We start from the raw sequence: 22124 nt of genomic DNA, 5'->3' as shown, positions 1-22124 counted from the left end.
TTTAATCTTATCAATTTTTCCTAACGAAACCTCGGTATCTTAAAAAAATATAGAGCAGGTTATTAAGTAAAAATAAGACTTAAATATGGTTCTTGATCCTTTTGAAGGACGTCTTGCATTTCTAGAAATACTTAAAAAGCTAACAGCTAGTCAACAGTCTCAAATTAAAACAGCACAATTTGCACTTCGACATAAAGATTTGGATGAAGATTTATATAATTGCGTATTGGAAGAACTTGAACTTGTTATAGCAAATCTCTATTGGATCATGATATCTGATTGTATTTAGTCTTCTCTTAACTCAAGAGTGAATATTATATATTTTTTAGAAACTCTTTGCGATTATAGCTATAGAAATGGATGTAATAGCTATATTTCAATGATACGTAAAGATATTGGAAAAATTGTTAGAGCAGTAGCACCACCAGGTCCCCAGGGAGCAGCAAATGTGTCAGCAGTTCGAAAGGTTGTTTTTTTTATTTAATTTTCTTTAACTTATTAATATAGGTTATTGAGAATTTAAAAAATAAAGCATATATAAATGACCAAGATTTCCTTGAAATAGAAGCATCATTATCAAAAAGAGACTACAAGTATATAGAGTTCCAATACTAAATAAAATATTAATTGCTAATAGAGATCTAAATGCAATTGAAAACAAAGCAGTTTTTTCTAAAGAAGAAATTTTTCGAAGAATTGAAGAAGATAGAGAAAGAGTAAGTATAAAATACAAAAAATAATCAAAATGAAAAACAAATGTAGCACAAACTATTACGAGAAAATATATGGGTAATTCCTGAAGGGGATGCTGACATGAATGTTGAATTAGAAAATGCGTGGGAAACTACATCGTCCTTAGATGAATATGATTTTGAATTTATGGAGGAAGAAAACATAAAAGCAGCCATGACGTTATCATAAAAAGATAGAGAAAACATTTCTATAGATATTTGCATTTTACCATAAAAATTTTAATTTATTTTGGATCAATTTAAAGATATTTTTGCACCTAAATCCTCAAGTGTTTTCTTAATCTTTTCAGCATCCTCTTTATTTACTGCTTCTTTAAGTATTTTAGGACTACTCTCCACGAATTTTTTCGCTTCCACTAAATTCAACCCTAACATTGACTTAACTTCTTTAATTACTTTTGCTTTGGCTGTCGCATCATATGATTCAAGCTTCACATTAAAAAAAAGCTTCTCCTTTATTTGTTTTTTTTCTTCCTCAGGTACTGCTCCGGATTCTGGTGCTACTGCGGATGTAACAATAGGTCTAATATCTTGAATATTTAAATGAATCTAGATTCATTGCTTAAAGATTAGTCAACCCTAGACAACTAATTCTTAGCACAAAACCTTTAACTGCGATACAAGATCTGCCGTTTCCTTCAATGTTAATGCACTTATTTGATTAATTATCTCCAAAATTTTGGGGTTAGGCGAAGATGATGTCTGAACCCATTGAGATTTGCTTAAATATTACAAATAAGTCATTTTTAAACGAGAAAAAAAAGAAATCTATTTTTTCATACCTGAATAATCTTAAAGAGCCTCTAAAAAGGCGATTTGATAAACGCCTTATCCCATATTGTTCCATTAAAACTTGTATGCTTTTTTTCTGACGTTAAAACCTTGAATCGTAATTTTATTCGCTCAACGTCACAAAAAACCGTTCGTCACTCAGCTTGCTCTGGATGAGCAAGAAAGCAGTTTGAAATGGCCACATTTCACTACTGTATAGAATGTAATAACATGCTTTACCCTAAAGAAGAAAAGGTATGTTTTCTATAGTCTTTTAACTGTTTTTTTAATATAGAAAGTCTCAAAAACGACTTTTATATGCCTGTCGGAATTGTGATTATAGTGAAGTTGCAAAAAATCTATGTATTTTTAGAAACGAACTTCGTTCTTCTTTGGTGTAAATAATTTTTATTTTTTATTTTTTTCATATTTTTGATTAGTTAAAAGAGAGACAGTTGGGATAACAGCAGATCTAGGATCAGATCCTACATTGGTTCGCTATAAACTATTAATATGAAGTATTTTTCTAAAAAACTCACAGCCAAGAAGCAATAAAGAATGCCCATCTTGTCATGGACGAGAATCTGTTTTTTTTCATTTACAAGGAAAAAGTGCAGAAACAAAGATGGTATGGTAGTGCTTCTAATAGTCTATCTTACACAAAAAAGTCATTGCATTATGTTTGCGTTAACTGTGGAAAAGTTTATTAGAATCAAACATGATATACTTAAAATATGCCTTATACAATTATCCGAACTATTCTTTTAAAAAAAGAAAACAAAAATAAATAATAATTTAACAAATAAAATAAAATAAATTCATTTTACATAAACATTTATGTATTTTTTTAGTATAAATCATTACCCATTTTATATATTAAACAACTTTCTGTGCTAACGAAAGGATTTTACTCCATCCCTTATATTTTAATTCAGCAGAAACAACACCTTTTATATATTAGTTATACATTTTTTTAACCATATATTTGCTTACCAAGAATACGTGTACCAATAGGTTCTTTTTTATTAATTAAAATACATGCATTATCATCAAATCGAATAGATCTCCCATCTTTTCGTCTTGTTTCTTTCTTCGTCCGAATAACTAATGCATGTTTAATATCTCCCCTACGAATTCTATTTGCATTTAAAGACCCCGTCGACATACTACTAGATCGAATTTTTTGAATAACAACCACAATTTCATCACCTATAAATATAACCAATTAAACCTATAATTATTTTACTCATAAAGAAACCTATTCTTGCATATTTTCCTGATTTTAATATATTAATACATTCTGCCATTTGTGCACCCTATAATAATTTGTAAAAATTCCGAAAAAAAAAACAAATATATATACGGAATTATCTGCAACATAAAGCATAGTTTTAAGGTTTATCATCTTTCTAACAAGCCAGGAAACAAATCTTGAAAATTTTTATATATTCAAATGATATAATAACATATAAACCAATACTTGGTCGATAAAAATTTATTTTAAATCATTATTAATTTATTAATAAATAGATTAATTCTTAAATTTATTTTATTCTAAATAACTATATAAGAAAACTTTTTATAGATTTTATATCAAAAACATATCTTTAACTTGGTCCAATATTAGTCAAGTCAAAAAAATGAAAAAAATACGATAAAAATAAAAAATTGATAATTATTTAGAAAAAGTAATTGAAGTTTATTTCATTACTTTTTTAATCATTTAGAATTTCCCTTAAATTATAAACATTCTACCCGTTCACGTCATATATCGTCACGATTAACCCGTTATTGATTTTATTGTTTTAAAAACGAAATTAGGAAGTATTTTTAATCTAAATGTCGTCAACAACACTGGTAAGTCTTTGGGAAAGTGTAATGTAAAAGTTTTTGCTGAAAAAACGGTTAAAATAGCATTCACGAAACAGAAAAAATATTAAGAAAGGAATCCAATTTACAATGATGGTAGTTGGAGCCAGTGGTACGGGAAGAACAACATTTATTAATACACTTTGTAATGCAAATGTTATGGAACACAAGGAAGTAGATGACCCAACAAATGCACATTTAGAAGATGAAATTTCAATTCGACCGGTAACTGTAGGTAATAATAAAAACAAAATAAAAAGAAACCAATTAATTCAGATTAAAGATCTTGAGGAAGATGGAACACGCATATCATTAACGATTGTTGATTGTCCGTCATTTGGAGATAGTATTAATAATGAAATGCAGTAATTACAGTGTTGTTTGATAATTTATATAACATAAACAGTTTTCGAGAAATTCTAGGATACCTTGAACGACAATATGATAATATATTAGCGGAAGAATCAAGAATTAAACGTAATCCACGCTTTCGGGACAATAGAGTACATGTTTTGCTCTATTTTATCATACCTACAGGCCACGGACTTCGTGAAATTGATATTGAATTAATGCGCCGTTTATCACCTAGAGTCAATGTTATTCCAGTGATTGGAAAAGCTGATACACTTACACAAGCAGAATTAGTAGAAAACAAAAAATTAATTATGGAAGATATAGATCATTATCGTATTCCTATTTACAATTTTCCCTATGATATCGAAGAAGATGATGAAGAAACAGTAGAAGAAAACGCAGAATTGCGTAGCTTAATGCCATTCGCTATTGTAGGAAGCGAAGATATTATTGAACATAATGGACGACGTATAAGGGGACGACAATATCCATGGGGAATTGTTGATGTTGAAAATCCAACTCATTCTGATTTTTCAGCAATACGTTCTGCACTTTTACGTACACATTTATGTGATTTGAAAGAAATTACACATGATTTTCTTTATGAAAACTATCGTACTGAAAAACTCAGCAGATCTGCCGATGTTTCTAAGTATATTTTCATTATATATTTTTTTTAATAATATATTTATTTATTACTTAGTGATATATCGATTCGTCGTGAAGATTTAGCAACTCAATCTGTACGACTAAAAGAAGAACAATTACGTCGTGAAGAAGAAAAACTTCGTGAAATTGAACTTAAGGTTCAACGAGAAATTAGTGAAAAACGTCAACAACTTCTTGCAAAAGAAGAAGCATTACGTAGTCTTGAAGCACGTCTTGCTGTTTCTTCACAAAACACAACAACCGATACATAATTTAATTGTTATATACTTATTAAATTAATTTAGAATAACCCTAAAAAATCAAAGATTATCTTCAAATCTTCTAATCATAACCCAACTTCTACGCTAATACCAAACCTTATAGATCCGAGACATCCGTCTTATATATTAAGAACACACGTGTGTCCCTAATAATAAAAGGACAAGTTTAGTCTTATAACCAACCTTTTTATAAAAGCCGAGCGTAAAATACTGATAAAACGCAATAAAAAGAATACTTAGATATCTTAATAATAAGAGAAAAGCCTTATGTTCTGTTTCTAATTGAAGAGATTTTCAGTAGATTTCTAGGGATTTTTTGAGTACTAAAAATATTTTGAAAAAAAAACGAAATCAATAACAAAAAAAGCGAATTTTTAGGATCAAAAAAGATCCATTTAACCTTTTTTCCAAAGGACAATATTATTCCAATAGCATATGACCATGAAAATGTCTATATTTTTATAACAGATACTTTGTTATTGAAAAAAGATACAAGCAACATAAATAGAATAACTAAAAATAATATTGAACAAGAAGTTATTATGAAAGAAATGCCTCAGAAGGAGTTATTGATATCATCAATTAGTTTAATTAACGCTTCATCACCAAAGAAAAAAGAAAGAGAAGATACAGAGATGATTACGTCATCAAATAGTATGAAGCGACTTTGTCAGGAGTCAAATATATTTATTTCATCACTAGATCATCATAGATCGTTTTCTTTAAATACGGGAATGGGCTGTTTATCGGAAGGATTTACAGAGTTAGTTGAGCCGTTTGATCATCTTTCATTATGTCGATCATCGGATTTTCTTCAGGAATTACGTCCGCCTCCAAGAATTTCATCTGCTCCTTACTATTTTCATGGAAAATATCTTAAGTTAAATGGGTTAAGTAAATCATTACCACCTAAGCCAGAAGTGGTTTATGACTTTGACTTTGATAAGGATCCTTCAACACCGAATAGGCATGGAATATCAAGATCGGCTGCGCCTTCTTATACACCATCATATACACATACATCAAATATTCCGAATCATGCATGCGCTGAACTTGGATCAGGATTAAAATCAAAGATTTTTAGAAATCGATCATTAAGCATTGGGTTCCAACAACTTATAAGTCGAGAAGGAATTATTAAGTTGAAGGAGCGATATATTTATCGAAATACTCATCATGGATTTCGAAAGAAAGATATTGGATCGGGTGCTACAGCAACCGTTCAAGTAGTTAGTCTTAAACCCGGATGTCACTCAACAATCGAGAGTAATGGAGGAGATTCTGGCCTTTTTGCAGTAAAGACCTTCCGAAAAAAAAGCAGGTCTGAAAGGAAGGAAGATTATCTTAAAAAACTTGCTAGTGAATGGACAATCCAGCGACGCGTTAATCATCCGAATGTTGTACGTGCAGTTGATCTTTGTTTAGATGATCATACTCTCACTGCAGACTCATGGTGTGAAATAATGGAATTCTGTGCCGCAGGCGACCTTCATTCTCTTATTAAATCCATGGTTGATTGGACTGCAGAGCCGGAACCGAAAGAAATGGCGCCAAACCTTAGAAATTGCCTTTTTAAACAATTACTTAGAGGAGTTAATTATTTACATTCCGAAGGAATTGCACATAGAGATATCAAACCTGAAAACTTACTTCTTAACTACAACGGTATCCTTAAAATTACCGATTTTGGAACAAGTGATGTATTATTTAATAAAAATTCGCCTAATGGCGAAAAAAATATTAAGAAATGCCATGGGATATGCGGAAGTGATGCTTATATTGCACCTGAAGTATTTATGCAAAAAGGTAGTTCCACTCTTTCTTTTTTCTTTACATTTCTAATCATTTCTGTTAGAATATGACGGCTTCAAAGTGGATATTTGGTCTTGCGCGATTGTTTATTTTTGTCTTACCTGGGGTGGAACCCTTTTTGTTAAAGCAATACCTGGCGATAAACATTATGATAATTATTTAGATGCTTTTAAGAAATTTCATGCAAAATTTATAAATTCTCCCGATTCAACATTATATTCAAATTTTATTTCACCTTCTCAAACAAGTATCGAATCTTCAATGACATTCTCAACATCAGTATCAGCAGTTTCAAATTTAATAGAACTATCTCCATTACACTCTCCTGTACATTCAATTAACGGAATTAAAGATGAAAAACTTCCAGCATATGCTCCTTTTAAACACTGGAAAGCATGTGCTCAACACACTATCTATAGGATGCTCAATCCAGATCCTGATGAACGCTTAACAGCAGAAGAAGTATTAGCTTCTAAATTTGTCCAAAGAATAGAATGTTGTTCTTCAGATAAAGTTCAGGAAGTTGATTCTCATGGAAAGGTTGATGTATCTAATAAGGATTGTTTTAAACAAATGGAAACAAGAGTAAAACATGATCATATTCCGTTAGACTTATTAAGGAAACTCAAGAAGTCATCATTCTCAATAAATGAAAAACATCGTTAAAGGATCTCTAGAGGAGATACCATTGTATATATGAAAATAACTTATTTTAGATGTTGTTTATATCAGTATACATTAGTTTTAATGAAAGCAATAAATCGGAAATTAGATTATAAAGGTTTTTATTGATGTATACTAAGTCATTATATTCATCTATTTAATATGTTACAAATAAAATTATTCAAACAAAATTTTCGAAGTAATCTTAATTTTTCTTTAAAATAATAATAAAGGATTTCATTAAACTTCATAAATACAATTAAAAGTTTTCATTCCACAAATGTGTTGCTAAAGCGCAATAAAAATCATCTACATCAAAATTTTGTTTAATAAATCCTGTCCCAGCACCTAGCCCTCTACCTCTTAATTCCCAATGATCACATTCTAATATGCCTAACAATTTTCCCCATGTTGCACTTTTAACACTTACTAAACCATCATTATCCATGCCTTCAGCTTGCGAAACAATATGATTTGGAAAATATAAAGGATGCCATATTGGTACAGATGATACAGCAGCGAACGAATAATATTTAACTTCTAAAGAGTCCAAAATAAATGGGTTAAATGATTCTTTTAAATAAGTAGTTGTTAAATTTGCATATGCAGGTGTATCCATAGTTTGCGAAAACATTATACTTGACAAAATAGTCGATGAAATAGAAGAACTATTTTCATATTTCTTGCAAGAATTATAGAATACTTCTTCTTTTAAAGTACCAGATACACGAGGGAAAACTCGACCTAATCCAAGATAATCTCGACACCAATCCATAAAAGGAGATCCTCGATGAGGACATGACAGTGTCGTTAAAGATACAGGATAAAAGTCTTTATATAGTCGTTTCGAAAGTAAATATCGACAATCTAACCCCCCCTTTGAAACAAATTAATTTTATAAAACAAAAACATTAAAAAAGCTACCATACTATGAGCAACAAGATTTACTCGTCTACCATTTACCATAGAGGAAAGTTGCTTAGTAAGTTCTCTAGCTCGCTGTGCAATCGTACCCGTACTTGGAACTTTTGTCACATAAACTTGACATCCTAATTTTTTTAAAGATTCAACAATAGATCCCCAATAATGAAGTTGAAATTTAGGTAAAGATGACGGTGTCTTTTCAAAAAATCCAAGCCCTTAGATACTTATTAAGTTTATTAAAAAGTATCAATAAAAATACCATGACACAAAACAATTGGGTATTGAGGAGAATGATATGGGTATTGAAGAGGCAACAAAAACCTCCATTTATCGGGATGCTCTTTTTCTACTATCTTTGTCGCAGGAAACAGGTCTTTAAGTCCCTGCTTTGGCCATATATCTAAAATCGTCTGTTTAATATTTACATCAGAAAATGTTAAAAATGGAACAGATTTGGAAAATAAAGCAGAAAATGTTATCATCCATGATTTAAAAGAAGATGTCATCGACAGAATACTCTAAAGATCCTCTTAATATGCCATCCAAGCCCTGATCTTCCCCCGTGCTGAGTCTCCTTACTTTTTCAGACGTCGTGGAGGGTAAAAAAAATGCATCAAAAAAAAGGCCGGAAGAAACAATAAAAAAACATAGAAAAAAAAATATAAAAATATAGCAAAGATATAACCTAAAAACAAAACAAAAGTATTCAAAAATAAACAAAGCAGATTGCAAATGCTTAGCTATAGAGAGAGATTCCAAAATGTTTAAAAAAAAGATAAAAAACTAGCAATTTTATCACCAAAAGATACAAAATATCACAAAATAAACCTTTAAAACCGAATGATAAATAGATAAAATAAAGCAGATCATATAGAAAACCGACTGTAAAAAAGTTATAGAAAAAACCTTACAAATTATTAGATAAATCTATTTTCCAAGTAATTGTTGATTCATGCCAGCCCATGAAGGCACAGAAAACCCTGAATGAGTATGAATAGAGGGTGAAAAACCATTATTATGCACACCATAATGATTAACTAATAAATTTGGATTTGCATTACTTCGAACGCCAAGAGGATTTTTACTAAAACTCAGTCGTATTCCTCCTTTAACAGAACTAGACAAACAAACACCTTGCAACAAGCCTAAAGCCTTCATTGCATAACCTACATCCTCAAACTCGACAAAACACATAGGCCCATTTGATTTAGTACGATAACATAATCGACGATATCCGGGTTGCCTTGAAAATAAATTCCTAAGTTCGTCTTCAGATGTACTTAAAGGAAGATTTCCAACATAAAGAGTATTACACGGAGGGTTTTGATCTGCAGGATTTGTACTAAATGGAATAGAACCTCTAAAATGATTTGGAAAACCATAACCAAAAGATGAATTCATGTAGTAAGAATGATTTGGAGGGTCTGTTATTTGCATACCATTTAATTCAACAACATGAGGTTGAATTTTAGGGCTATTTACAAAACCATTCGGAGAACTCGGCACAAAATGACTTGCCTGAGGAGACATCATCAAAGAAGAATGCCCACTAGATGAACTAGCAATAGAAGACACTGCATTATTATTATGCGCAAATCGAGGGTTCTGTACGGCAGATTTATGACGATTTGGTGATATAACATTCGATCCTACATAAGATGAACCATTTGGTGACATATTCTGCATATTAACAACTAAAGAATTCGCAAGACGAGGTACGGGAGGCTGAGATGGAGACCCATTCGCATTATCAGCAGGTTGATATTGCTGCTGGAATTTCCATTCTTCCATATTTTCATTAATAGATGTATTTTTATGAACCGATTCAGGTATGGTATTATTAACACTCGATGCTGAGGGATTCGTCGCAGGGAGCACATCAAGGGAAGAATATGAGAACCCAGGTGATGTTGGCGACCACGTATTATCCGTCGCATTTTCCATCATTGGTAAATGAAATGCATTTGTAATACTATAAAAACTATTCGTCAAATCATTATTCTTCAAATTGCTCGAATTACTACAGTATTGTGCAAACCGACTAGTCTGAGGATGATGTGGATGTGATGAAACGGACGATCCAGAAGATTTCGATGATGATGATAAAGTAGTAGAAGGATAGTTTTTCTGAACATATGATGAAACAGAGGATGAAGACGACGTCCGTTTAAGTAACGGAACAATATCTACAGATAAGGGTAAACCCGACTTATCCAAAACCTTTCCATTCAAAAATTCTTTTGCTGATATAGCAGTCTCAGGTGAATCAAAATGTACAATAGCTGCCACTTCCGTCCCATTCGTATGAACCACCTTACTTTCAACATAACCTTTAGAGAAAAAAAACATAGCTGCTAATTCTCGTGATGTAATATCTTTAGGAAGACCATGCCGAATCAAAATTTTTGCTGTTTCTCCTTCTACATAATTTGTTTCATTTTGACGATCCCTAACTTCTTCCTCTTCATTTAAAATTCCATTGGGAAGCAACTTTTGGCCCTCTTTAGGCTTTTCTTCATCTACTCCAAAAGAAAATGCTGTTAACAACTCATCACCCGAAACATTTCCCAATGAACTTAATGTCATACCCGTTGAACAACTCATCTTTTTTCACCACAAAAATACTCTTACAATCTTTTTAAATCACTTATATACTCTTTCAATACCCTTCAATTAAATAACCTTATTCACTTATATCCTCCTCCAACTTTATTCCGGACGCGCCGCGAATGCCGCAATTTCGGCAACGCGTACCGACTCCAAACTACTCCTAAACGTTAACCTTCTTCTACCCTTTAAAAAGCTCCTTACTTGACGTTTTTTTAATGACGAATATACCTTTCGTCCGCCCAAAATATTCTCTGCTGTCCCACTATAATAATAGAACAGCCGCAGCTTACGCCCCCCTCGAACCGTGGAAAAAAACCATTATCCCGCGCACACCATAATGAACAATAAAATTATATAGAAATGATAAGTTTAAAATTATTTATTAGTATTTATTAGATATTTTTTTAGAAAAAAAACAAAAGTTAGTTATATATAAAAGTTCTCTAAAAACTTTTATATATAAAAATGTTTAAATTTAAAAAAAAGGCGAATAGGGGAACCCTAAAACACAAGACAAGGGTTAGGGGTTAGGGTTAGGTATCTAGAAAGTAAAGTAATTAAGTCTACCTGGATAATATTTGTAGATATGTTATATTTAAAAAAGAGAAAAATGATATAATATGTAAACTATAGATTAAAAATATTAATAAAAAAGATATATTACTTTATTTTTTATTGATAATATTAAAATGTTTGGTTATCAGGATTTATATTTCTGCATATCAACAATATTTGAGAAAGGATAAATAAAAGTATTTTTGTAAGATTCAAATAAAGATGTAATACGAAAAATAATACAAGAGGACAAGAGTCTTGTTTCTTCTTCAGAAGCATTTTCAAGAACTACTAAATAAAAAATTAAAAGTGAAAGAGAAAAGATATATATTACCAGAGGCCCAATTACGGGATTCTATAAGTTCATAAGAATATTTTTGAATTAGTAGTTTTTCATCAGTTATTTCCAAGAGAGTTAAAATTAAAAATAATAAGGCATTTTTAATAATAAGATCAATTTGATTACGAAGAAAAAAAGAGAATTCCCATATTTCTCGTAAAATTTCATGTTGTAAAGAAGCAGGATAACTAGCTTGAAAGATAATTGCAATAGTTTTTAAAAACTGACTTAAAAGCAAAGGTTCGTAATGGAAATTATCATTATATCTTTGAGAATAAATTTTGATTTATAAATAAAAATTCAAAACTTACGCATCTTTTGTATAAACCCACCAATACCCGATCATCGGGAAGATAAAACATTTTCCAGCAATTGCTGCCAAAGGATTTTTTTTAGGAAGTTGTTTATTTTTCATTATTTCAGTTCTCTTTGAAAATCTCCGTACTTTTAAGGGATTGATAGAATTTAAAGAATCTATTTTTGTAAGGTTTGAAGTATTCTGTTTTACTGATAACATGTTCATTTCCTTTACAATTATATCAATTGGAGATACATATTGTTGATGAAGCTTCGAAACTAAAACTTTAGATGGAAACATCTAATGATTTTATCTTTAAACTTAAAATGAAACTATTATATTTACCTTCTTTTTAGAAGAATCTATACCGGATATTTCTCTTGCCCCTAATGCTAAAGCAGATAATATCATATAACGTTGCTGTATGGAAATATCTCCAGTAAAATACTGCTCAATAAAATATGAAGCAACCAATTCGGGACAAGTTGCTACTAAAGCTGTCATTGATTCTTGTTTTAATTCTATAAATTTATCCATATTAAATTCATCATTCATACTACTTATAATTCGGGCCAAAGTAACTGCTTCTTTGCTAAGTTCTGTTCCAAAATTTGCTTTACGTCTTATAAGATTAGGAGAAGTTTTAAGAGCCATATGCAATTTCGGATAAGATGTATTATCTTTTAACATAGATATCAATTCACGTATATATCTTTAAAGTTTAGCATAAAAAGTGATAAATATTTACGTACACAGGTGCATTAATCTTTTTATTTTTTTCTGTAAATGCAGGATCATCATCAGAGTCATCGTCGTCAGAATCAGGAAGAGCGTATGGTACAAATTCATCATCCACAGCAACAACAGTATCATTTTCTTGAATTGGTTGAATCTGTTCATGTTCCTTGATAGCATCCTGCCCAGAGCCTAATGAAGAATTGCAATCATTATTTGTACTTCCTAAAGATAAACTTTTTATGTTTGTAATATTATCAACATTTATAATATTTCTCCACCAATTAGATTCAGGAGTAAGCGTATTATCAACATTGAAAGTAAGCCATTTCTTTTCATCATTTGGAAAAAGTTTTCTGGTCACAGATTCTCCTACAATCATCCCTAAGAACCGTACCCTTTCAGAAGATGAAGATAATCTATTTGTCAATCCATTCAAATATGCTTTAGAATGGCTTAACTTCTCTAAAATATTTCTAGGTACAAAAGCTGAAAACAAAAGAAAATTTTGAGTTAAATCTAATTTAGTTAAAATAAAAAATTTAACTAATAAATCTAAACCTTCTTGTTCTATAACTGATGCATAATTTATAAAAATCTTATTTGACCATTTTAAACACAATCTCACAAGTATATTATCATCAGTTTCCAAACCTAAAAATAGTTAACATTTCAACGAAATAAATGTAAAAATTCACCATTTGTAAAAGAACAATACGAATTAACAATTGCTCTTCTAGTATAAATATATGTTTTTGAATTATAGTTCAAAAACCAATTATCAACAATATCAATGATATCATTATCCATTGCTAAAATATCTTTTATTATAATTGAAATCATTTCTATCTCAGAAATGAATAGTTCATGACATATATCCAACTTTTCAAAAAAATTCTCAGTATTTTGAAAATACTTTTTATCAAAAAAAGAAAATAAGGAATGGATATATACAGTTTTTTGAGAAAATGTAAAATATTTTACAATTTTATCAAGGCGTAATAAATAATCATGTGTTATAGTTTCATTTCCAAAAAAAGAAAAAATAATTTGAGCTTTTTTTTATCAGATAAATAATACAAACAAAGTTACAATAACCTGTGCAACCAAGACTAAACAACCTTGCGGTTAATACAGAGAAATCCTTTTCCATCTTTTCGTTGAATCTAGAGTCATTTATTGAAGCTACTATTTCATTTCCAAAATGTTCCACATATTTTGAGCAATCTGCTATCCAAAAAACAGGACGTTGATCAATTTCACAATATTTCCATAATTTTAGCAATCCTTCCGATGTAATTCCGAGCAATTTCCCCCCTGCAATTAATGATACATATTCATCCCAAATATGAGACGAAAATGACTTGATACTCTTATTTTCATTTATTCCAGAATGACATCTCATCCATACTAATATTAATCTTCCTTCACTACAAAAAATCTCTTGAAGAATTTCTAATAACTCTGCAATATGTTGAAAAAAAAAAGAGTTTCCATTTTCCATCGTCATTTTTTTAATCCTTAATAAAATAGCCTTAATTCCTGAAACACTACTTAAACATCCCAGTAAATACTTCTTCATTTTTTCTCCTGATAATGTGATATCTTTCGAAAGAATTAATGGTAAATATTCTGGTAATATTTCATTTGTTAAAATATTCATTATTTTTGCATTTTCGCAACTAACAATCTCCTCTTTCTCTTGAAATCTAAAAATAACTTCTAAAACACTTAACAATTCTTGCAATGACGGCTGAGAAGATAATGTATTTAAAATCCTTTCTATATCATTCATTTTCTTTTCTAACTTCCCTCATAATATAAACTTTAATACCAAACTCTCTTTATAGATCCCAATTAAAATTCAAAAACCATGAGAAGAAAAAAGTCATTCAAATCAATAAAAATAAGTCATATTCATGTCTAATTATAAACTGATCAAGATCTTATCCATCTAATCACTGATGATCACGTGAATATTATAGTAACGAGTCTAAAAATAAAATTTAATAAAAAAATTATTAAAAGTCAATTTATTCTTGTTAAACAACCATCAACCCATATATTAAAAACCTCCGTTATATTATCTATAATTTCCATATTTAAATTACTTATTCAAAAACAATAAAAACCTTTATTCCTATGTCTAGGTTATGGTCGTTTCATGATGAAGAAGAGATACGAAAAATTTTTATGAAAAATTTAAATATTGCATGTTATGATGTAATTAAAAGTTATCATTCTTTATCATGCATTTAAAGAAATTATTGATCAACATAGAATTTGCCGAATGCGCATCAGGTAAAACTTTTTCTACTCTATGGAAATGTCATTCAGAAAAACAATCTATGAATGAATGCATTAGGTTAAAGTATAGGACAAGCTATATAATTATTTTTAGTACTTATATATTTATTATCAGTGCACTTCCTGAAAACTACGATCGTGCTCGAGATATATATATGGAAAGAATTCAAATGAACAGAATATTAAAGGAAAAAAAGCAAAATTCAGAAATATATCAAGAACGAGAAGAGAAAATATATAGTAAATAAGTCTCTTAGCAATAATTTAATAATTTGTATATGTTTGTAAATTTAAAACTTATATTTTTCTGTAATAAACTATTGTTTTTATTTGACTAGAGTTATTCTCCCGCTAATCCTATTTTAAAATTTATTTTTTACTCGTAGATACATACCTTTCTTTCTGTTGAGCAAACTTTGAAAAAAATTTGCCAATACTTCGTTCTGTTCTTTAGCAGGTAGTGGCGATATTGCCTTTAAAGGGGATTTATAGCATTTTTCTGGTGTTAAAACAGGAGAATTACTTTCAGAACGCGTATCCTTTGCTTATAAAAAAATATGAATAAAAGAAATAACTTACTCTTAATTTCTTTAATTTTTCATCTACTTCTTCAGCATTTAGTTTGATACCACCTACATTTAGTTGAGGTGAAGCCACATATGCATTTGCTATATTAATCCTATCCTCCGGGACGTTTTCTTGTGCCTCAAGTTTTGTTTCTATAATATTCAAATGATTTAAAAGAAATTCCTGATAAGGAATTGTGGTCACAAAATCATTCGTCTCTGAAATATCAAAAATATCATTCTAAATCCTTTAATCTCTGTTTACTACTAGGATTTCATTACCTTTCTACAATCTGCTATCATTTCTTCAAAAATCTTTTTAGAATTAAGTGTCTTATTTTTATCTGTATTAAAATTCAAATCAGCATCCCATGCCTTAGCAACTCTCTCGACATCAAAACCATCTCGAATAATACGAATTTTTCCCCATGAGTCCCAGCCTGGAGGAACAAATATTTGATTTCCATCAATTACATTCGCTTTTGGCGGAGAATTAACATCCATATATATCTGAGGTGAAAATGAAAAACAATCAAGAATACTATATAACAAATTGTTCAATGTATTTGGATATAAATCAGATGTATAGTAAAGCGCGCCACCATCTAAAACCAAATAAATATATATCATATAAATATTTTGTACATAATTACGCTTCATAAGTATAGTTCTAAGAAATTGTTGTATGAAATCAAAATGTTCATCTTTTAAAAGCTCATCTTTTTCAATTGATAACATATGTTCCGACTACTCAACTCATTAATTTAACATTTATTTATTAAAATGAACATTACATGATTACATACACATATAAATGGTAACCCCAAAGGCTGATCATATTGGCCTATTTCCAAAGGAACCGCTACTTGATCATTCCTATTAGTATCATGAGATACCCATGGGGCATTTTCACTATATGTTCTAATTTTATGTTCCCCTAAATCATTTCTATATCACCATAAGTATATTAAGTCATCTTTCATGCTTACAAGTAGCTATAATATCAGAAATAACACGATTTCCCGCTTCTAAAGATTTAAAATTTTCAATACTTTTTCTAATCAAATTTATCCAACTATACAATTCTTCAAGCCATTTCCAAGGATTTCTCCAATCTAATAGAATACAAATCAAACAGTTTTTAAGAAACTCCTGTGTAAAAAGCTCCAAAAGCAATGATTCACAAGAAACATGCCGTTCTGAAATTAAATATACCTCAATCACAGCAAGCCTTTCTTTTTATATTTATTTCTTAAATCATTTTTAAAATGAACGCATCCTACCTCCTTGATCTTGATCCATCCATTCAATATATGTATAATCCATAAGATACGTAGAATCTATCTCTTCCTTATTTTCTTTAAAAGAACGTCCTGTATGAACTCCAATGGCTGCCTGTTTTAAAGATGAAATCCATTCTCTTGCATTTCTATTCCCCCCACCTATATATCAATTGGTCAGAATAAATTTTTCTTCAAGAATCAAAAAGAAAAAAACCCAATAAAAGAATATATTTTGATGGAGCTTTCTTTATACGAGATACACCATTCAATAAATTAGACCATAAATGATCGTCCGTGTTTATTTCAGTCGTTGATTGAGCCAAAACTGATTTATTCATAGTATATAACGTTATAAAGAAAAAACAATTAAAAATATTAAATTTTTATGAAAATAAAAAGGATAAATCTCAATAAAATAAAAAACCAGAAAATAAAAAGGGTTAAAAAATAATAAAAAGCAGGTATTTCTCAGATTTATTAGTTGAAAGAGTTAGGGTAAAAACCTTAAATTGACGGGAAGATAAAATATATCAAGATTAGATAAAAATATAAAAATCTTAGGCAAAATATTAAAAAATGATGGAGAATTAAATATAGTCTTATTTAAAATAAAAATGGAAAAAGAAAGTAAGTTTATTTTTAAACTAAAAGATAAAATAATAATAAAAGATAAAGTAAATCGTTTAATTTCAGCATTATCAGTAGTTTACTCTATTAATACAGATAAAGCGGTAAGAAATGAAACACAAAAGGTGAGACAAGAAAAGTCATTAAAAAGACTAAGAAATATAAAAAAAAGTATAATTGATACAAAACTTAGTATCTTGATAATATTAAGGAAGATCCAGAATCATGGAAATATGGGATTGAGTTAGCATCATTTAAAAATGTAAAAATGGATGTATTGCGATATTTTGGTTTAAATTTAATTGATCAAGGAATATGTTGCAATTGGGAGATATATACGAATGAAGATAAAGTATATTTACGCAATTCTATGATTAATATGTGTTATAATGTTGAGAGTTGACTAAAACTATACTTTGTTAATATTTTTAGGGTGTTCGTGATGGTACGTCTGAAGATCAAAATGAAGTTCATTACATTAAACAAAAAATTTCAAAAATCCTTTTTGAAATTATAAAAAAAGACTGGATTTTTATTTTACAAGATATGGATATGGCTTTTAAAAACATGTTTTTAACTTCTGTGTGTTTTTTAATTGGAAAAGAAAAAAAACTTATAAATAATAGCCTACAGCTCGTTATATTTCACTAAATACATTGTTAAATCTAATTGAGAATGCATTTCAGTCTATGAATGATAAAGACATGTCAAAGATGTCAGTATTTTCTGTTGGTATGATTTCTATTCTTTGTTCTTCAGATATTTTAAAAGCTATATATCCAAATGGTCTTCCTTATTCACTTAAAATTTCAGAAAATAATTCAGGGTGGCTTGATATTTTTGAAAAAAGCATAAAAAGCTATTTTGGAATTATTAATACATGTTTTCCAAAAATAAATGAAATTGAAATAACGCTTATTTTAAATTGTCTAAAAGGTTGTTTATTCTGGATCCCTGCAAAGTAAAAAACAATATTTCAAATAGGTATATAATTTAATCTTTCTAGGTCTATATTAGAATCAGGAATTCTGAATCAATTGTGCTTTATTTTATTACAGGGAAACATAGAAATAAAAATGGTATATTAATTTGTGTTAAAATTTAGATATAACATTTAAAGATTTCTTCTGATTGTCTTCATGCTCTTTTTATTCGTCCATTGTTACCAGATGATGAGCTTTTAGAGATTGTTTATACATTTTTTGAACCTGATAACTTAAATCATCTACGTATTATTACTGAAGAAATATTTTCTCAAGTTCAATATAATGATTATAATGATTTTGATGAAAAAAAATATTCTTTTCTTAAAAAAATAGTTGAGGTAAATATTAGTTTTGTTATTTATATTTATAATTATTTTTTAGACTATTGTCGCACTTGGAACATTTCACATTTTGAATCACAGAAAATCCAACACTTTGCTTTATTTGAATATATATTTGGATCTCGTTTTGTTTACTGCTAGACATCCATCACTTATTGTATCTTCTATATCTCAATCTTTTTGGATAGCATTATTAAAATCACCTTTAAATAAAGAAAATGCAGTTATATCAATATTACCTCGTTTACTCGATCTTATATCAAATAGACTAATAAGGGTATCAGTATTTAATTTTTAATTTTTATTAAATATTTTAGTATGAAAATGCTCAAATAATTTTAAAGGATTCTATTGAAATAAAATTTTTAAACCATGACATTGAAACAACTTCAGAAATACATATATTTTGTGAAAACTATCGAAGACATATGGTGGATCTTGTACAAATAATATTTTCTATGCCTGTAAAAGCCATTTCTTTCAAAATTATTTTCTAATAATGTAGACAAAGAATTGTTTGTTATATGCACAACAACATATTGAAAAGTTCCTCAAAAAGTGCCCTGATTTTATGACTGATCAAATAGTTTTTCATAAAAAGAAAACGTTGGATTATCATTTTTATGATAGTAATTATACTTTTATAAAAGCTGTTCTAAATGGATATAAAATATTAAATGAAAAGGATCAGCATTTAGACGTTTGTAGAATATTTTTTTAATATTTTTTTTAATAATTATAGAATGATTTAAAAGAAAATTTCTTATCTCTTTTAATATATTGGTTTGAAAAAATAATTCATATAGATATTAAGGTTTTTGATTAAAGAATTAATTCTGTTTCTGATAGTTTAGGCGCCTTTAATATTGAGTCGCCAAATTCAAATATTAGTTACGTTTCTTTATTCTTTAGGAAAAAAAGAATTCCTTATACCAGTTTTAGAAAAAGTATGTTTTAGTTATTATTTCTATTAACTATATGTTTATGCTATAGACAATATCTGCACTTGTATATCGTTATCATGATAATATATCTGATGATGCAATACAAACAATTCACGATTTACGTGTAAAATGCAGTCATGAACTTCTTAAACTTGCAATGGAATTATCTGATTCATTATGGGTATCTTTACAAATATGTTTTTTTTTAATTCTAATAAAGTTAGAATATATATCCACAGCTTGAAAAAATAGTATATGAAATTATAAATGAAAAATCTTGTGAAAACGAAAATATTGTTTTTATTACTTTTTTACTAATCATTAGGTTTATATATAAAAAACATTTAATTAAATCTATTAAAATATTATAGTCAAAAGCCAAATAATACTCAAAATGAAAAAACATACTATTTTCAGCTTATTACTACTAAATTAATAGATACATGGAATAAAACTAAATCATTATTCAATTTATCAACTTTTAATGGATTTTTTGATCTTTTGGGACTCCAAAAAATCATGCAATATATTCGTATATATATATATATATTAAATGTTGTTTTAAATAATTATAGAATCAAAAAATATTTATTCTATTCAAGATTTAAACACCACGTACTTGGATCTCGAAGGAAAACAGTTAATAAATGAATTAAAGGAAATTAGAAAATTAGTAATACAATAAATTTATTAGTATGTTAATATTAACTTCTTAAAGATTTGGCCTATTCAAGGGTTTCGAAAATTTGTTGATTATCATTTAAAAATTATGTTACTAAAAGATAATAGCTATGATTTTATATCAGAATTATGGAAACCTATTATTGAATTTATTCTTCCTGATATTTTTAGTATAATAAAGTATTATTTATTCTACAAGGAATATAATTAATAATATGATAGACATATTCATGCGTTATGTAATCCAGATAATTGGAATTCATTCGTTCCTGAATTGCAATTTATTATTAGCCAAAGCATTTCAGAAAGATTTTGGTTTCATGGTATTAATTTAACTTCTAAAGATGAATTTTATGAAGAAATCTCAAAATTTAAAGATAAAGTTATAGAATTAATATATAATCTTAGTCATTTTTTACGTAAAAATAGAGAACATTGGTTTGCTTCATAAATTTTCATTTTTTTTTCTAACGTTTTTAGTTATATGAATATTGGATTATTCTCTAATTTTGGAGATTGTTTTTATAAAATCCCAAATTTATCGCAAAATATAATTGAATCATTCTTTACTAATACTAAAGGTCTTTCATTGTACGTTTGGTCCAGTATTTTAGATTTTTCTATTTCTCCTATAGTAACAAGATGTCCTCCTCAATATCAAGATTGTTTTTTAAAGATATTACTACCATATTTATTTATTGAAATTGATAAAAAGCTCGTATTTGAATGGTCACAAATCTCAGAAAAAGAATTTATATCTGATAATAATTTAAAGTATAACATGTTATTTTTTATTCTTATATTAATATTGGTAGTATGCCTTCTTGTCGAGATGAAGATTTGTCAAATGAGATGATAAAAGAATCATTACTTAGAAATTTGTCTTTCGTTGTCGTCAAAATGTTAACTGACTTATTAGTACCATCTTCAGATAAATGTTTTTTAATTTAATATTATATTTATTTTTATTAATAAGTTAATAGCTCAATTTACAAAAAATATTTCAAATTTAAAAACAAGCAATATGCTATATATTTTAAAAAATGAGGTTTTTTATTAAATAATATATATTCTAACTAATTATTTAAGGATATACTTAAATCTTTGTTTCCTTTATTATTACATTTAATTATGTTTCATGACACTCGTACTTGTAACAATACAATTCGTATTTTTCAAAATATCATACCTATATTAATGGATGATTCAAATATTCATGTCTGTGCTTTTATTACTAACGATTTGTTTAAAGCATGCATAATAGCAATAAATGATACATATCTAGCATCTGTTCATTCTGAAATTATTCAAATTTTAACCCAAATATACACTTTAGCGCATGAAAAAGGGTTTCAACAGTCTAAAGAAGTTCTTTTATCTATTTCAACATTAAATTTAGAAAAAGTAAATGAATTAGAAACAAAGCTGTTTAATGTTAAAAATTCAAAATCAAAAAGAGCCATTATGATGGATTTTTTATCTACATTTGGAATAAAACCAGAGATTGATGAAGGTAAAAGCTTAAAAAAAACTACTAATGATATCAATACCTATAAAATAATAAAACATTTCAAATCTGATATGAAGAGTTCAAATGAAGATATTCTTCAACAAGAAAATATAGGGATTAGCAATCTTTTTGAGTAAAAAATATTATCTGCTTCAGATATAAATTATTGAAATTTATATTTTTCATAAATTTAAATATTATATAAAATTTAAAAATATTTATATCAAAAAATATGAAAATTATTTTTAAAATTGTTACAAATATATG

At 28.3% G+C, this 22124-nt stretch overlaps 12 protein-coding genes across 12 annotated transcripts; 6 read left to right on the top strand and 6 right to left on the bottom strand.

The window, feature by feature from the left end:
• Nucleotides 1-85: 85 nt before the first annotated feature.
• Nucleotides 86-740, top strand: PNEG_00191 (hypothetical protein; the record flags this gene model as incomplete). The annotated part of the gene is made up of 4 exons (XM_007873863.1): nt 86-244; nt 290-466; nt 508-593; nt 638-740. 4 exons carry the CDS (start codon nt 86-88, stop codon nt 738-740), a joined length of 525 nt encoding a protein of 174 aa, XP_007872054.1.
• Nucleotides 741-986: 246 nt separating this feature from the next.
• On the bottom strand, nt 987-1599 carry PNEG_00190 (ribosomal protein L7/L12; the record flags this gene model as incomplete). The annotated part of the gene is made up of 3 exons (XM_007873862.1): nt 987-1301; nt 1359-1473; nt 1535-1599. The coding sequence occupies 3 exons, from the start codon at nt 1597-1599 to the stop codon at nt 987-989; spliced, it is 495 nt and encodes a 164-aa protein (XP_007872053.1).
• Nucleotides 1600-1718: 119 nt separating this feature from the next.
• On the top strand, nt 1719-2233 carry PNEG_00189 (hypothetical protein; the record flags this gene model as incomplete). Its single annotated transcript, XM_007873861.1, has 5 exons — nt 1719-1778; nt 1823-1920; nt 1971-2016; nt 2065-2151; nt 2192-2233. 5 exons carry the CDS (start codon nt 1719-1721, stop codon nt 2231-2233), a joined length of 333 nt encoding a protein of 110 aa, XP_007872052.1.
• A 27-nt stretch (nt 2234-2260) lies between these two features.
• On the bottom strand, nt 2261-2988 carry PNEG_00188 (ribosomal protein L14). Its single transcript, XM_007873860.1, has 4 exons — nt 2887-2988; nt 2782-2839; nt 2517-2732; nt 2261-2470 (listed from the first exon to the last, which is right to left on the bottom strand). Exons 1-4 carry the CDS (start codon nt 2926-2928, stop codon nt 2400-2402), a joined length of 387 nt encoding a protein of 128 aa, XP_007872051.1. The 5' UTR covers nt 2929-2988; the 3' UTR covers nt 2261-2399.
• Nucleotides 2989-3362: 374 nt separating this feature from the next.
• On the top strand, nt 3363-4707 carry PNEG_00187 (hypothetical protein; the record flags this gene model as incomplete). Its single annotated transcript, XM_007873859.1, has 5 exons — nt 3363-3380; nt 3438-3627; nt 3676-3757; nt 3799-4398; nt 4450-4707. 5 exons carry the CDS (start codon nt 3363-3365, stop codon nt 4664-4666), a joined length of 1107 nt encoding a protein of 368 aa, XP_007872050.1. The 3' UTR covers nt 4667-4707.
• Nucleotides 4708-5217: 510 nt separating this feature from the next.
• PNEG_00186 (hypothetical protein) lies at nt 5218-7153 on the top strand (the record flags this gene model as incomplete). The annotated part of the gene is made up of 2 exons (XM_007873858.1): nt 5218-6481; nt 6531-7153. 2 exons carry the CDS (start codon nt 5218-5220, stop codon nt 7151-7153), a joined length of 1887 nt encoding a protein of 628 aa, XP_007872049.1.
• A 256-nt stretch (nt 7154-7409) lies between these two features.
• Nucleotides 7410-8853, bottom strand: PNEG_00185 (hypothetical protein; the record flags this gene model as incomplete). The annotated part of the gene is made up of 3 exons (XM_007873857.1): nt 8334-8853; nt 8075-8289; nt 7410-8027 (listed from the first exon to the last, which is right to left on the bottom strand). The coding sequence occupies exons 1-3, from the start codon at nt 8578-8580 to the stop codon at nt 7410-7412; spliced, it is 1080 nt and encodes a 359-aa protein (XP_007872048.1). The 5' UTR covers nt 8581-8853.
• A 94-nt stretch (nt 8854-8947) lies between these two features.
• Nucleotides 8948-10712, bottom strand: PNEG_00184 (hypothetical protein). Its single transcript, XM_007873856.1, has one exon. The coding sequence runs from the start codon at nt 10676-10678 to the stop codon at nt 9002-9004; it is 1677 nt and encodes a 558-aa protein (XP_007872047.1). The 5' UTR covers nt 10679-10712; the 3' UTR covers nt 8948-9001.
• A 672-nt stretch (nt 10713-11384) lies between these two features.
• Nucleotides 11385-14407, bottom strand: PNEG_00183 (hypothetical protein; the record flags this gene model as incomplete). The annotated part of the gene is made up of 8 exons (XM_007873855.1): nt 11385-11530; nt 11574-11845; nt 11891-12177; nt 12223-12589; nt 12630-13131; nt 13174-13266; nt 13311-13667; nt 13711-14407. 8 exons carry the CDS (start codon nt 14405-14407, stop codon nt 11385-11387), a joined length of 2721 nt encoding a protein of 906 aa, XP_007872046.1.
• Nucleotides 14408-14754: 347 nt separating this feature from the next.
• PNEG_00182 (hypothetical protein) lies at nt 14755-15167 on the top strand (the record flags this gene model as incomplete). The annotated part of the gene is made up of 3 exons (XM_007873853.1): nt 14755-14845; nt 14893-14983; nt 15035-15167. 3 exons carry the CDS (start codon nt 14755-14757, stop codon nt 15165-15167), a joined length of 315 nt encoding a protein of 104 aa, XP_007872044.1.
• A 92-nt stretch (nt 15168-15259) lies between these two features.
• Nucleotides 15260-17106, bottom strand: PNEG_00181 (hypothetical protein; the record flags this gene model as incomplete). Its single annotated transcript, XM_007873852.1, has 9 exons — nt 15260-15270; nt 15314-15458; nt 15499-15726; nt 15768-16090; nt 16139-16232; nt 16280-16422; nt 16475-16720; nt 16769-16927; nt 16983-17106. 9 exons carry the CDS (start codon nt 17104-17106, stop codon nt 15260-15262), a joined length of 1473 nt encoding a protein of 490 aa, XP_007872043.1.
• Nucleotides 17107-17329: 223 nt separating this feature from the next.
• Nucleotides 17330-21994, top strand: PNEG_00180 (hypothetical protein; the record flags this gene model as incomplete). Its single annotated transcript, XM_007873850.1, has 22 exons — nt 17330-17395; nt 17438-17520; nt 17589-17786; nt 17828-17977; nt 18022-18356; nt 18402-18474; nt 18516-18719; nt 18763-18999; nt 19040-19186; nt 19228-19422; nt 19465-19536; nt 19577-19669; nt 19716-19847; nt 19891-19991; nt 20038-20198; nt 20242-20339; nt 20385-20527; nt 20570-20785; nt 20828-21121; nt 21163-21284; nt 21331-21395; nt 21437-21994. Exons 1-22 carry the CDS (start codon nt 17383-17385, stop codon nt 21992-21994), a joined length of 3690 nt encoding a protein of 1229 aa, XP_007872041.1. The 5' UTR covers nt 17330-17382.
• Between the last annotated feature and the right edge of the window lie 130 nt (nt 21995-22124).

Source organism: Pneumocystis murina (genome assembly GCF_000349005.2).
Source record: "Pneumocystis murina B123 chromosome Unknown supercont1.5, whole genome shotgun sequence".
NCBI lineage: Eukaryota > Fungi > Ascomycota > Pneumocystomycetes > Pneumocystales > Pneumocystaceae > Pneumocystis > Pneumocystis murina.
The sequence above is the reverse complement of the archived record's forward strand: the minus strand, read 5'-3'. Positions and strand labels throughout refer to the sequence as shown.